The 13,989-nt window shown below is 44.9% G+C and overlaps 1 protein-coding gene across 1 annotated transcript; it reads right to left on the minus strand.

The window, feature by feature from the left end:
* Window positions 1–12,529: 12,529 nt before the first annotated feature.
* On the minus strand, window positions 12,530–13,435 carry LOC133895637 (uncharacterized). Its single transcript, XM_062336101.1, has one exon. It carries the CDS (start codon window positions 13,099–13,101, stop codon window positions 12,652–12,654), a length of 450 nt encoding a protein of 149 aa, XP_062192085.1. The 5' UTR covers window positions 13,102–13,435; the 3' UTR covers window positions 12,530–12,651.
* Window positions 13,436–13,989: the final 554 nt, after the last annotated feature.

Here is a 13,989-nt window from a genome sequence, read left to right on the forward strand (position 1 = left end):
GCCAGTTTCTGAGTACTCTCTCATGCCCGTTTGGTCAGAGTAGGTCTGATGCAGTCTGATGTAACAGGGCGATAAGCCTCGTGCCCATCAAAGATATTTTCAAACTATCTTTCTTCATGGGCCCCGCGAGGGGACATGCGATGGGACACGCCGTATTAATTGTGCCCACGCCTTTGTGCCATGCGACGGCAGGGACTGGCGTATTTAATACGGCAGGCGTGGGGGAGAGTGGTTGGATGTGACCGTCCACGCTCCCTATTAAATGCGGCATCGGGCTTCCCACCGACAGACACCTCATCGTGGAGTTCCTGCGGGGTCCATCGGCATGGGGCTTGTTGGGTGCTCGAGGCTCTATGGGTGCTCGGGGCCAAGCTGTTATTGGCCTCGAGCACCCACTCCCGGACCTTGCTTCCCTCGGGTCCTCGGGGCTCTTTGGGTGCTCGGGAACCACCTGTTCTTGGCCCCGAGCACCCACTCCCGGACCTTGCTTTTCTCGAGTTCTCGGGACTCTCTGGGTGCTCGGGGACCACCTGTTATTGGTCTCGAGCACCCACTCCCGGACCTTGCTTCCCTCGGGTCCTTGGGGCTCTTTGGGTGCTCTGGGACCACCTGTTCTTGACCCCGAGCACCCACTCCCGGACCATGCTTCCCTTGGGCCCTCGGGGAGGTGGTCCACGAGGGAAGGCGCTATGTGGCACCGCACTGTCCTGGTCTCGGGACTCGGGAACCCCCAGATCCCATATCCATGAGGGCAGGCGATGGACTAGAGACTGAGGGTGGGGCCCTATTTCTTCGAGGCTGATCACAGCATTGGTGCCACGTGGCTTTCTGTCGTCCGGTGCCGAAATCTTTACAGGCCTTGCAATTTTTAGGCACAAGCTCTTGGTATAACCCAAGGAGGAGCCGAAAGGGCGCGTGCCCTTTCGACTTTCGAGGAAGGCTATGATGAGGCGGGAGACGCCCAGGCTTCTGCGCGGACCGAGGAAAATGTGCCTCGCTTACTGTACCGAGGAATAAGGCGTTTGAACTCCCAGCAATAAAAAAAAGAGGAGAGGCAACGGACTGTCGCCTTCCTTAATCACCATTTTTGCCTTTGCCATTCTTGAGCACTGGGAGCCTCTCTTCAGCCTTTAGTGCACCTTGACTCCATCCACTTCCAGCGCATTTTCCACCCCTGAAAATGCCAAGGGCAGGAGACGGCTATCGGGAAGCGTAGAACGACGACGCCATTCTGCCGAAATCCCGCCTCCTGAACGAGGAGGGCGCGGAGAAGGTGCGAAAGCTTATAGTCCCCGCTGGCCAGCGGGGAGCATCGGTGGTGACACCGGCCACCCATCCACCCGCCTCGCGTGGGCCTGGACAGATCATCATCTTCGCCTCTTTCATGGCCGCCGTTTTTGGCATTCTTCATGTAGGTGCTGGACACCTACGGCGTCCAGTTGGCCCACCTGAGCTCGAACTCGGTGGGCCAAAAAACATGTAAGCCCCTTTTTTGCTCGGTTTGCCCGTGTCTTGGCTGGGGGTTGATGTCTTTCCGTTCTAGGCCGCCCAAGGGCTCTTCAGGAAGCCGAACGTCTCTCGAGCAACTGAGGCCTCCCCCTGGCCCCGAATTGAGAGGCCAGGTTGGCTCTGCCCTAAGCGCTCCGACTGGGGAGGAGCTACCAGTTTCAGGGGAGGCCGTCGTGACAAAGGTGGCGCTGGCGCGGCTGTCGTCGGGGTCCCCAAGCGCCTCTGCTGAAAAGGCGCGGAGGGGATCTAGCTCTCTGCCATCCCCTGGCCAGGCCTCGAAACCCCTCCCCGAGGTGCTGGGGAGTGCTCGGGAGGTCATCGGGCGGCTTGAGATGGCCATCGCGGCGGAGAGGGTCGAGCTCGAAGAGGAGCGCGCCTCCCTTGTTGACGAAAGGGGCCGGCTAGAGGAGGCCCGCAAGCTCCTGTAGACCGTGTGGCCATGGCCCGCACGACCTAAGAGAGGTCTGTGCAGGAGCTGGCCATGGAGCGGGAGGCCTTGGAGGAGGTGCGCGAGGAGGCCGTCGCCGCACAGAAGGAGGCCGAATGCTTAGGGAAGCTCGCGGCGCTGCTTCCCTGATACCGGCAAGTGTAATTAGATTATTCCCTTAGTATAATTGTATGCATGTTATTAACTAGTATAATTAGAGTATTTACGTAATTTAATTAGAGTTATTAGAGCTATATAATTAATCAAAGTAATTAACTTAATAGAACTAATTTGATTAATTAGCTTAATCATTTAGGTTAATGTATTTATTATTTATTGAGGGATGTAATTAGTTATGTATCGTATATACATCTAAGTAGTTATTTTATTATATGTATTTTTGTTTAGCAGATACACTATGACTATTCATAATTATTATGGAGAACATCTTGCTGTTTTGCACGGGAGGTTCGTATCAATTCAAAAATATCAATACATAGAGAGTACGGTTGAGGTACCTATTGATCTAGATGATCTAAAATCACATGTTATAAGTTTTTTGCGTGTGAACCAATAGTCCTGTAATATTGTCCTAGAGGGTGTGCGGTCACAGCTTGTTCTAAACAACTCGGTCATTGTCCATACGTTGTTCGAAATGAGAAGAAACAACACATGAGCTTTGTACTCACACAAGGCGTTGGAGGAAAACTTTGAAATGATGGTGTATGTAAACATAGTTCCACGACTAGTGTAAAGTGATGCAGTGACTAACATGGAAGGTTAATACTAGCATGTGATACATAAAGAGGAGGGAGGGCATATTGTGGAGGGTAGTTCCGGTACAGAGAGAGCTAGAGTGGACCCTTCTGAGGTTGATGCAGGATGCATGGATGATGAAGGTGGTGGTAGCGGGGATGAAGAAGATGCTGACAACGATTACCTGATACCGGCGATCCACCCTATCTAATTGGGACACCAAAATAGTGATATCCAGATCGGACAATGGTTTCGTAACAAAGAGGAGGTCATCCGCTTTATTAGTAACTATGCTGTAATCGCAAGAACGGGTCATAAGTGTACTCGGTCTAATCCTACAGAGTATAAAGTCAGGTGTATCAAACATATGAAATATCCTTACTTCGTACAAACACATAAGCCAAAATATGAGAACTATTTTTTGCTCAGTAGACACACCCCACATATATGCAGCGAAGAGGCTATTAGGAATGTGAGCCATGTCGCTGATGCGAGGTTCATAGCCTAACTCCTCATTACCCTTGTTGGCATGGACATATTTTTGTCTCCAAAATTCATTATGGAGGAGGTGCAAACTAATATGTGTATGCTGATTAATTACCACACCATATGGCAAGCGAAGCAAAAGGCGTTGAAAATGTTGTTTAGACGCTTCGAACAATCTTACAACTATGCTCTGAAGTTGCTATAGAAGATTACCATGACGAATTCAAGGATTCAGTAGGCCATGACGGATGAGTCGATCAAGCTGGAGGATGTATCTTCTAGTATATGCTTTTTATGGACACCTACAACGATTGATATAACATTAAATACCTCATTACAGGTTATGCGTGGAGGGAAGGATGATCCCTTCAAGTGGAACAACCTAATTCAAGTTATGTCCAAATTGCATACAGGGCTCTTCTGTTCCGCATTAACCGCTCCGCTCCAACATGTAACCATCGACGACCTTAGGGCCCTCTTGCACGAGCGACGTCAAATGTATCTTAGGGTGTGCTAACTAGCGGACCATCCTTCTGTGATAGGTTTCTCTATAAGGCAAAGAAGGATGACAATGTTACCCGACCAGTATGCATCTCACATCCAGATTTGTCATTTTCTATTTGGTCACCCTGCTTATCTTTTTTCTATTGATTAGAATGCTTATCTTTTGCGTTAGGCGTTCCCAGAAGACGCTGAGTTGATCAACAAAGAAATCCTAAACTTTTTGGTGATGTATATGCTCTTCCGGGGGAGGGGGGAGGGGTGATGTCTGGTTCGCGCAGAAGACGACGAAGATCTATGAACCTAAGGGGTATAAGAGCATCTTTTACTGTTCAACCAAAAAATAACGAGGCTGATGATGACGATGATTTTATGCCACCAATGCCTTGACGTTCCAGCAACAATACATGAGAAGGTTTAAAAAACACTGCAAGAGGACATCCACACACCACATCGACATGACGTACGACCAACAAGGAAATATGATGTTCTCCTACTGTGATAGCTTAAGATGACGATGAGGACAACAATTTTATGCTACAACGATCCCTCCCTTCGAGGCCTCCATCTCCGGATGGACACTGAGGATCTTGAAAATTATGGTGGGTTTGCTTCTACCTATCCTCAAAACTTCCAATCACCACATCAGAGATAACAACCATCTTACACTAATAGTATGGACTGTCACAACTGATATTCTTTCGTTAGTTTACGTCACCACTTTATATGACGCAACTCTTCCCGGCATAAAATGACAACATCAAAGTGCCCGTAGTCGATCTCGGCCATATTCAGCACATGAGGTGCCGAATATGGTCCACAATATTCGGCACCTCATGTGCCGAATACACTTGATTTTCAACATATGAGGTGCCGAATATGGCTGGGTCCGTGTTTTTCGGTGTACGGTGTACCGAAAGTCAGTTTTCAGTAAATAAGGTACTAAATACGAATACTAAAATTATAAATACGATGATATATTATCTATTTTGATAAATACAATTACGTAAGTTGTCTAATTTTAAATTTGTGCCCTTTGGTTGTCTACACAAGTTACCTCTTACGATGCATTACACACCTTCGATGACAAGTTCATTTGTGTATGACATAGAGCACCCATTCCTTCTATGACTTCACCGTAATAGAATTATTATACTCCCTTTGTTCATAAATACTTATCATTCTAATCAAAATCCGATCAAACTTTTAAAACATTGGTCGTCAATAGTTTTTAGAATATTTAGTTTGGAAATATAAAAATCATATATATAAATTTATTTTAAAAATACTTTCATAATATTATATTTTATTAAATATTATAAATATATTCTAATAAAAAACAAAGTTTCAAGTTGTATATCAAAGATAAAAAATCAAAAATATAAATATTTATAACGAAGTGAGTATATAAATAGAACACCATACGGATTGATTTCTTTAATAATCTGGTAGAATGTCAAATGTAGTACGGTACATTAATTACGCTACATTGCTCTTGGGATAAACTATCAGTCATTTTAACTTTATGCATACACAATGAGAAAGAGTTGATACACTATTTTTCTTCTTCTGTCACATCTTGAGTCTATTGAATGTATGTCTACGTCTCTAGCTCCATTGCCGATACGCAATTGACAATTTCTACTCGTCCCAACGAAATACGATGGCCAGAAAACTAGAATATCTTTTACATGCAAATGAAACCAACCTCCTAAACTAACATCTAGTGGTAGGTTTAAGCAGTTCAAGAATTTCCTAAAAAGGAAATACCTCAAAAACATAGCTTTCATTGACATTTAAATTAAGCTAGCCATGCTTGCAGTTGTCATTCCACAGTATAGATTGCTTAACTATTAAGGCAGCCCTCAAACTTCACCTAAAATCAGTGAATTGTTCACACAACGTGGCCACGTGAGGTCCCTTTCGTGTTTGGGGGAGGGGATGGGTTTTCCGGGGCTAGGTCGTGTTCTCCAGGCTTAGTGAGATGCTCAGATAATAGGTGGAAGGTGATAGGTTGTGGGCAGGGTTGGCAGTGTTAGCGTCGAGAACCAATTGGTTAGTGTGACAGCAGTGGATCCAACGGTGCGAACGCCGTTAGAGATGGAGGTAGACCGACGAAGCGGAGATCTCACTGTTGATTGAAGAGAGAGAAAGAATAGAGGGTAGAAGAGGCAAGCATGACTAGAGGTTGAAGAAGTAAGATCTACTCTTGAATTCAAATCTAATGGTGTCACATGGTTGACCCAAAAAACTTCCATTTTCAAACACCTGGAATATAGCAACTTCCTTATTAAGGCAATGTTTGCAAAAGCACAAGCATTTCCTCTAAAATAGTATGGACCTAATCTTGGCAAAGACAGCCGTCAGTGAACAACTACGTCACTACCAAACGTCATTGATCCTCATCTAATCTCACCTGTTACCACCAATAAATTGATTAATGCAAATGGCAAGTAACGCTACGCTAATACAATGAATCGATTCATCGGTTAACAAATAAGACGACCCTGGCGATTTGCTGAAGATACGATCTACTGGCAAAGCGCGTGCATTCATGGGATAAATAAGAGAAAAATAGCAGCAAATATCTACTTCTTTTGCTCCACGCATCCTGCCCAATTCACACACAATAGGAATTTTCCCCGTGTCTCAAACGGTGCCTTAATAATACTACAGGCAAATACTCGATGTTTTGATCAAGACTCGGTTAAAATTTTAAAATTTTAATAATGACTTTCAAAATATTTAATCTAAAAATATCAGAATCATACGGGTAGATAGATCTTAAAAATACTTTCATAATATTAATTTTTATTAGATATTATAATTATATTTTAATAAAAAATAGTGATCAAAATTGTATATAAAATGGCCATGGATAACGCATGCACGTGCATGCATTAGTTGATCCGTCCGCACACATCTAATTAGAAAAATTTCTAATTAGTTAGTTTCCTAATCAAGCAAACTAACTTAGATTGTTTTCTCCCCACGCGCGGACAATAATGTATCACACATATAAATATGATATGATCATAGATTCTTAAAAAATGCAAATTTTTATAACATAAATCTGGGCACAAGTTCAAAAGGCTACCTCAAATATTTCCAACCATATATATGCACAAATTCACATACCTAACATGGGCACAAGTTCAAAAGGTTGCCTCAAATATGTTTGACCATATATCTGCATATATTCACATACCTAACATCTGTTGCACATAGCACCATCGTTTGAACTACATGAGAAATCAGATGCATAGCTCACATAATAGAGTTTGAACTACAAAAAAGTAATTATAACTAGACAAGGTCTGAAAAGATCACCTATCCATATCATCGAAAATCTGCACAACTTGATTTATTCCAAATGAGTAGATTCTTCTTCTCTTACAAAATGTATATACAACAAGTATTAGAGTGACCATTTGAGTATCTGCTTCGCAAACAGAGAAAAAAAAGGATGTATGAGCAATTAACTTTGTAATCTACCTATTTATTTACTTTCTACTATATATTTGGCAGAAATGCTTATTAGTTCATAATAATATGCTTCTCTGAACCACTTAAGTAGCCTAACAGTAAATACAAGTAGCGGAGGTATATTTTACTTCCTCTAGGATATATACTTAGACAATAGAAATTTTTCTTCTTATTCATTATATATATACTTATGTAACTCATAAAAATACTTGCACGTCAAATTGAATGAAATTAAAATTTGACAAAAATAAAACTGAGAGATTGTAACTGATACCTATTCTATTTTTAGCTTCAGCTTCCAATTCACTTGAATAAAAACTGCATGATGATTATGAAAGAATTGCTTCTAGATTTCATAGAACTTGCTTTCATATTTTCAGAAAAAAAAGCACCTTAAATATTATATTTATAACTACTTTTATTAGCTTCATCCCTACTACTCGCAAAGAAGAAGAAGAATATAGCAGCTACTAATCACTTGGCCTATATTTTAGATAACAAGCATGAACAAAGGAGTGATCAGAAGTAGAAGAAAAATATGCTCTATCCCCACTGTATATGTACAAATGCACAGGGCATAAACAAATTTCTTTAGATAGTTAGATGGGTGAGTGATGCTATATTTTAGGTAACAAGCATTATGGAAGGAAATTAGCTAATAGGTTCTGGTTTAGGTTGAAAATTTCTAGTGAAAGATTTCGTTAGTTCTAAAATGATCAACGTGGCTGAATATGGGACACTCAAATGAACAATAAAACACAAAAAGAGGATAAAACTATAGCAAGTACTGATTTACTGATCATAAGATATATGGGGCAATAGCTATTCATTTACACTCTGCTATACATATTAGCAAGTTTTTACTTCTTGTTTATGAATTTTTGCTTCTTGTTTATGAAATCAGCAAAGAGATTAATTTAACTCAGCCTAACTAAATCTAATAGAACCTTGGAGAAATTTGAAAATAAAAAGGAAAAAACTGAGAGACATGAGAAAGATTTCCATTTGAGATAGCCAATCCTTGGATCCCCATTTCAATTTAGTACTGCACCGTCTACCCACGAGAGAGAGAGAGAGAGAGAGAGAGAGAGAGAGAGAGAGAGAGAGATGCGATGTACCAGGTTGGGTTCGAGGCAGGCACAGCCCAACGGGCGCAACAGCTAACGAATCGGTGACAGGACGGAGCACGCTGCCACAGAGATAGCCACGGACCAACGAGCTACGACCGCGTTTCAGACATAGCGGGCCGTGGGCTGCATGCGCACCGGCTAGGGTGGCTCCTCGGCCAGCACCACACCACCCAAAGTGAGTTCCTCCCGCCTCGAATCAAGTCCCAAGCAGCCTCCCAACTCGAAATCGTCCGTCATGGTGGAGGCCACGAGTGGTAGATCTGGCTCCGCGTCCTCAAGCTCGAGGCAGTCCCAGGAGATCATCGTCCGCATCCTCGGTGAACCCGAGGTGCTTGATCCTAGGCGTGAAGAGGGTGATATCCATAGAAAGGAATAGAATACGGATACAGTAGGCTGCAGCGGCCACCGATAAAGCCGAAGCAGAGGAGGCCGAGGGAGCCTAGGCAGCATTAGGCAAGCTAGGGATCCGGTGAGCCGCCACACCGGTCAAAACCATAATCCCCTCTCCTCTCTCCAGTCTTCTCGCGTGAGGGGAGGGATAGGGTAACTCAAGTGGGAGTAGCAGGTAATTATTTTCACGACTTCTCGCGTGCGGGGAGGGATCGGAGTAACTTAATGGGAGTAGCAGGTAATTAAATTATGGGTTCAGACGTAGGAGTCGGTTCGGATGGCTGGAAACGACGTGCGCGCTGAAGTGACAGCATCCGTATGAAAAAAAAAAGTCTTTACCTATAAAAATCGTAAAAAATAAAAAACATAATGTATTTTTAACCCGAGGAAGTACCTGCTATCTTTTTCTCCTGGATCCGTCTGTATCTTGGAAAATAGATTCCACGCATTCAAGATGGCAGGGAGGGAACCCATCGGCATCACTCCTCTAGACCATTTCACGATCCACGCACATGAAACGCATTTTTTATTCTGCCGAAAAATAGAAAGGAAACTGATCTGCCAAACCAATAGAAAAAGGAAACCCAGCAGAGAAACGGAAGAAACTAGTGTGTGTGAGAGAGAGAGGGGGGAAGGAAGAAATTGTGGAGTACTGTAAATGGCAGGCAATAAACACCTTCCAAGTACGCTCTCCTTACCCCCTCTATAAAACCACCCCCTTCGTCCTTCACGCTGCACCCCACCAGCAGCAAGAGAGAATAGTTCTCTCTCTAGATAGATTAGATTCCACTGCCATGGTTCTCCTGCTGGTCTTCAACTGCGCATAGCTCTCTCTCTCTCTCCCCCCTTTTTTTTTTGCTCTTTTAAGTTCCTTGACTTGATTGATTAGTTTATTTCTGCAGATCTCGTGGTTTTGTTTGATTTGCGGTTCTTGTTCAGTGTGATTAGCTGGGTTGGATTTTGAAGCGGAGCTCCCATCATTCCAATGAAGGGTCGATTTGAAGGGCGGTACAGCTGCTTGTTCATGGTTCCCACTATCCTATCTCATCGGAAAGAGAGAGATTTAGAGAGACATGAGTGATCTGTTGGCTTTGAGATAGGCTTGTGGTTTGCATGGCCGAGGAGCTGCTTCGACCCCTTGCTGGCCGCTCTTTGGATTGAAGGGAGCTCTGCATCTTGATCTCACAAAAAAAAAAACATAGGTTCTCAATGAGTCCATGAACCTAAAGTCTTCGTTGCACAGTGTAGAAAAAACCTTTTTTTTTTTTTGAAAGCATCCTTTTTCATTTTTAACCATTGAGCTTGCTTTTATGCTATTTGTTTTCTTGTACTTGATCAGAGATTCAGCTTGGGCATATCCGTGCTGCAGGTTGGCATAGTACTTTGCCTCGCTTTATTCCTTTGCTGGTGAGATGTTATGTCACTGTTCTTTATTCCTCCCGTGTTTGCACAACCGTGCGCGTGTTTGGCCCGCCTCTTGGATCTCTCCTTGGACAGTTCATCTCTCCATTCTACTTCGAGTCATTTGATTCGCACAATTTCCTTAGATTCGGGCCAGATGCTAGGATCTAGCTGAGCTCATGTGTGTCCACTTTTTTTTTCTTGGTTCTCTTTCATCACATGTCAAATCTGAGATTAATCTCCTTTGTGTTGATTCGAAATAACCTACCTGAGATTAAGCTTCTTTGTGTTGATTTAAAATAGACTTCATATAATGTGCAGTGAAGAACACAGATCAAAGTTCCATCTTAGCTTTCTCGTAACTTTTGGGACGTTGATGTTATTATACTTGGTGTAGGCATTTGAGGCATGCGATATTTGTAATGCAAGAACACAATCTGGTCTTCCAGCTGTGCTCAAATTTGTTGGAGCTCGTACATGTATCTTGCGGAAAGGATTTTATGCTGTGGCTCATGGTTCGTGTACTTATATTTTCCAGATCTGCAGAGTGGAGATGCGAAGCTGTTCGTATTGCGTGAAGATCTGTACAAGTTGAGACAATTCGCTCTACGTTTCATTGGATCAGTACAATCGTCCATCTAGTTTGGGCATCATATATAGTTTATAATTTCGCTTTGAAAGTTTGCACATCATCATGTACATTAATCGTTCGGCGCCTTGCTAACCCGTCGTAATCTGCCGTGATTTGGCGAGATAGTGCACCGCCCATCTCACTCCATGCGCCGGGCGGTGGACGACGGGTTTGCTTGATTGGCCGAGCGCAGTGGTTCCAGCCCTCGGTCGCGTGGATCATTAACTGGGCTAGATGGCCTACGCTTTATGGGCCTTTGTACTGTGGCAAATTCACTGAGGGTCTGTTTGGTTCTGAGGATCTGAATTGAAATGGGCCTTAAATTCAAATTCATACTGAAATGGAAATAGGGCACCATTTCAATGTTTTTGTTTGGTTGGCAAGTGAATGGTTGAGATCGAAATTGGATCATATCAATTCCAAATTCTGTTTGGTTGCTAGTCGAAAAACGAAACATGCGGCTAGGCTTGGTGTGGCAGCATGGAGCTTGGCCTACTAAGAGCAACCCCCCCCCCCCCAACTTCACGATCCAGTTGGCAGCCGCTAGACCCTCCAGCCTTCATCGTGTCATTCTTCGACGAGATCGGGGGTCACCAATGAGGGGAGATCGACGGTCGAGTTAGTGGCCACAGAAGGATATGGAGCATCATCGAGTAGATTGGGACAAAAACCGGACCACCAGAGCTGAGAAAGAAGAGGGGGATGACCACCGGAGTTGGGGAAGAAGGGTAGTTCACTGGCAGTCTCATCGGGTCACAGGCGGTGAGGCATCAAGCTCAGTCTGGCGGTGTACATGGAGCTCGTGGAGGCGGCGGTGGGTGGAGGACGAGGAGCGCCTATGGAGCTCGTCAACTGCGTCCACGGATTTGGTGGTCGTAGAGCTTGGTGACGGAAGCCATGGATATGATAGTCGTGGAGTTCAGTGACAGTCGCCATGGACCCAGTTAGCAAGAGGAACAAGGAGGTCGGTGGTGGAGGACCGCGGTGGTGTCCGGTGAGTTCACCGGTGAGGTTTGGTGTTGCCAGTAAGGTCGCCATTGAGTTTGGCGGTAAGGTTGAGGGGTCCCGAGGATGCCTCGACGAGAAAGAGGCATTGGGGAATACGTGAGGATTTAGATGCTACTGCCTCTGATTTGGTGAGCAGCCTTTTTAGTAGTATGCAATTCCAGCCGAATTGTGTTGTAATTCCAAATCCAATTCTATGCTTCAACCAAACAACTGAATTGAGGGAATCCAATTCCAAAATCGCCAATTTCGACCTCAAATCTAAGAACCAAACAGGCCTTAAATCTATAATTCCTTTCTCTAAAAAATAAAAATATCCCCACCCAAATTCTCCATTTGCAATGTTCGAGCGTCAGCCATGAACACTCGGTCCATTCAATGGAAAAGAGGAGCTACTCTTTTTTAAGAAACACCATCTACATTTTGTAGATGTATTCACATACTCACAGCACATTCACCTTATTCGTACTAAACATCTCGCTAATCGATAGATATATTGTCTACCACTTGATGGGTAGAGGTATAAGCACCTCTTACTTAACCATCCAAGCCGACGCTGGGTTTCCTTTAACATTAGAAGGTTGAATTCAAAATCTGTACTACTGGGACTTTCAGATGTGCTTGGAGTGTGGCGGCATGCCAAAATCTGTACTCGTGCACCAGGTATCTTCCGACTTGATGCGATACCTTCTTGTTCAACAACAAGGAAATACTTGGTCGGTCATCTCTCCCTTCACGTTTTTCGCCTGTTTTTCTTTGATTGCGCATGAACGAATTCGTTTACCTAGTTCGTGATCAAAGAGAAACTAGATTAATGATTTTTTTTTTCAATCAGTTTCAGTAGCATTATTACATGTATGACTTCCAATACAGCCATCTACGGACGGACAATGTGGAACAGAAGAATAGAGATCATTTAGCAAGTTCCATCACTGCTGCAGATTGGAGACGATCGCCCGCGACGCGTTGAGGAGGTGGGAGACGAGGACGAATGCAGATGTGGGCACGGCGAGCATGAGCAGGACGACGAGCCCCACGCCGACGCCGGGGCGGGAGCTCGCGAGGAAGGCCTGCAGCGCGCTGAAGAGGTCGCAGACGTCGGCGTCGTAGCTGCCGTACCATTCCTCCTCCCACGCCGCCCACTCCGCGGGCGGCTCCCAGTTGGTCTCCGCGGCCTTCATCTCGTGGATGCGCCGCCGCAGGACGACCATGCCCTCGTCCACCAGCCTCCCGCCGCCGCAACTGAACTCCGCGTCGTCGGGGCGGGATGAGCAACGCACAGCGAGCGACGCTGCCGGTTTCTTGACCAGCGCCGTCGGCCGCCGGAGCGTGGCTCCACACAGGCGGACGGCGGAGAACTTACAGCTCGCGAGTGGCATTATGTTGGCCAATCCAAGGACGACCAAGAGTATATCTGAGAAGAAACCAAGAAGGAAATGGGCGCGCGTGGTCTGATCGGTTAGGCAAGCGGCGGTTGAGAAGAACCGGGCCGGGAGTGCGGCGAACTTGATTTGGAGTAGACGCGAAGGGAGGAATCGAATCGGTTGTGCAACCTGGGGAAGCGACTCGTTGTATCGTAGCTATTATATAGGCCTTGTGGCCTTGGCCTCTTGGGAAAGGAAAGGAACAGACGGTGGCCGGCCGGGCAAGTTCCTGCAGCAGTGCGCGACCGCGCGTGGAGACGAAGGGAGCAGCACGCGGGCACGCGGGTTGCTGCAGGCTCGCGCGGCTGCTGGGCTACTGCTGGAACGCGGCCGGCCGTTACAACATTTGCCTGCCAGAAGGTCGCCACGTCGGCACGTTGCACCTTTCGTTGCGTGACACGGTCGACCCCAGCTGGGCTGCAGCTTGGACGTTGAGAACAAGCTAAGGATCCGTTAATTACACCAGGTGCATGCATGCATGGTGATGGCGATCAATGGATGAACAGCTCCCAATGAGTAGAAGCTACTCCCTCCCATGCCAAATATAAGCCATTACGACATTGAATCTAATCCCTTATATAAGTTCATTACGATATTGATATGATCTTTAATACGATCTTAACTAATAATATCTATAAAACCAGAGGCGAATTCAGCACACCCAAAAAACCTAAAAGTAGCACATAAGAAACCCGATTATTTCCATGTGTTTTTTAGTCGGCAAATTAAATGTGAAAAAAACCGATGATAAAAGGCCCGCACCCCTCGGGCCTTAAGACTTATAAAACTATACCATTTCGAATATGAATAGTTATATATTATAAATGTATTTTTCATGATATC

This window comes from Phragmites australis, chromosome 2, assembly GCF_958298935.1.
Source record: "Phragmites australis chromosome 2, lpPhrAust1.1, whole genome shotgun sequence".
In the NCBI taxonomy this organism is placed as follows: domain Eukaryota; kingdom Viridiplantae; phylum Streptophyta; class Magnoliopsida; order Poales; family Poaceae; genus Phragmites; species Phragmites australis.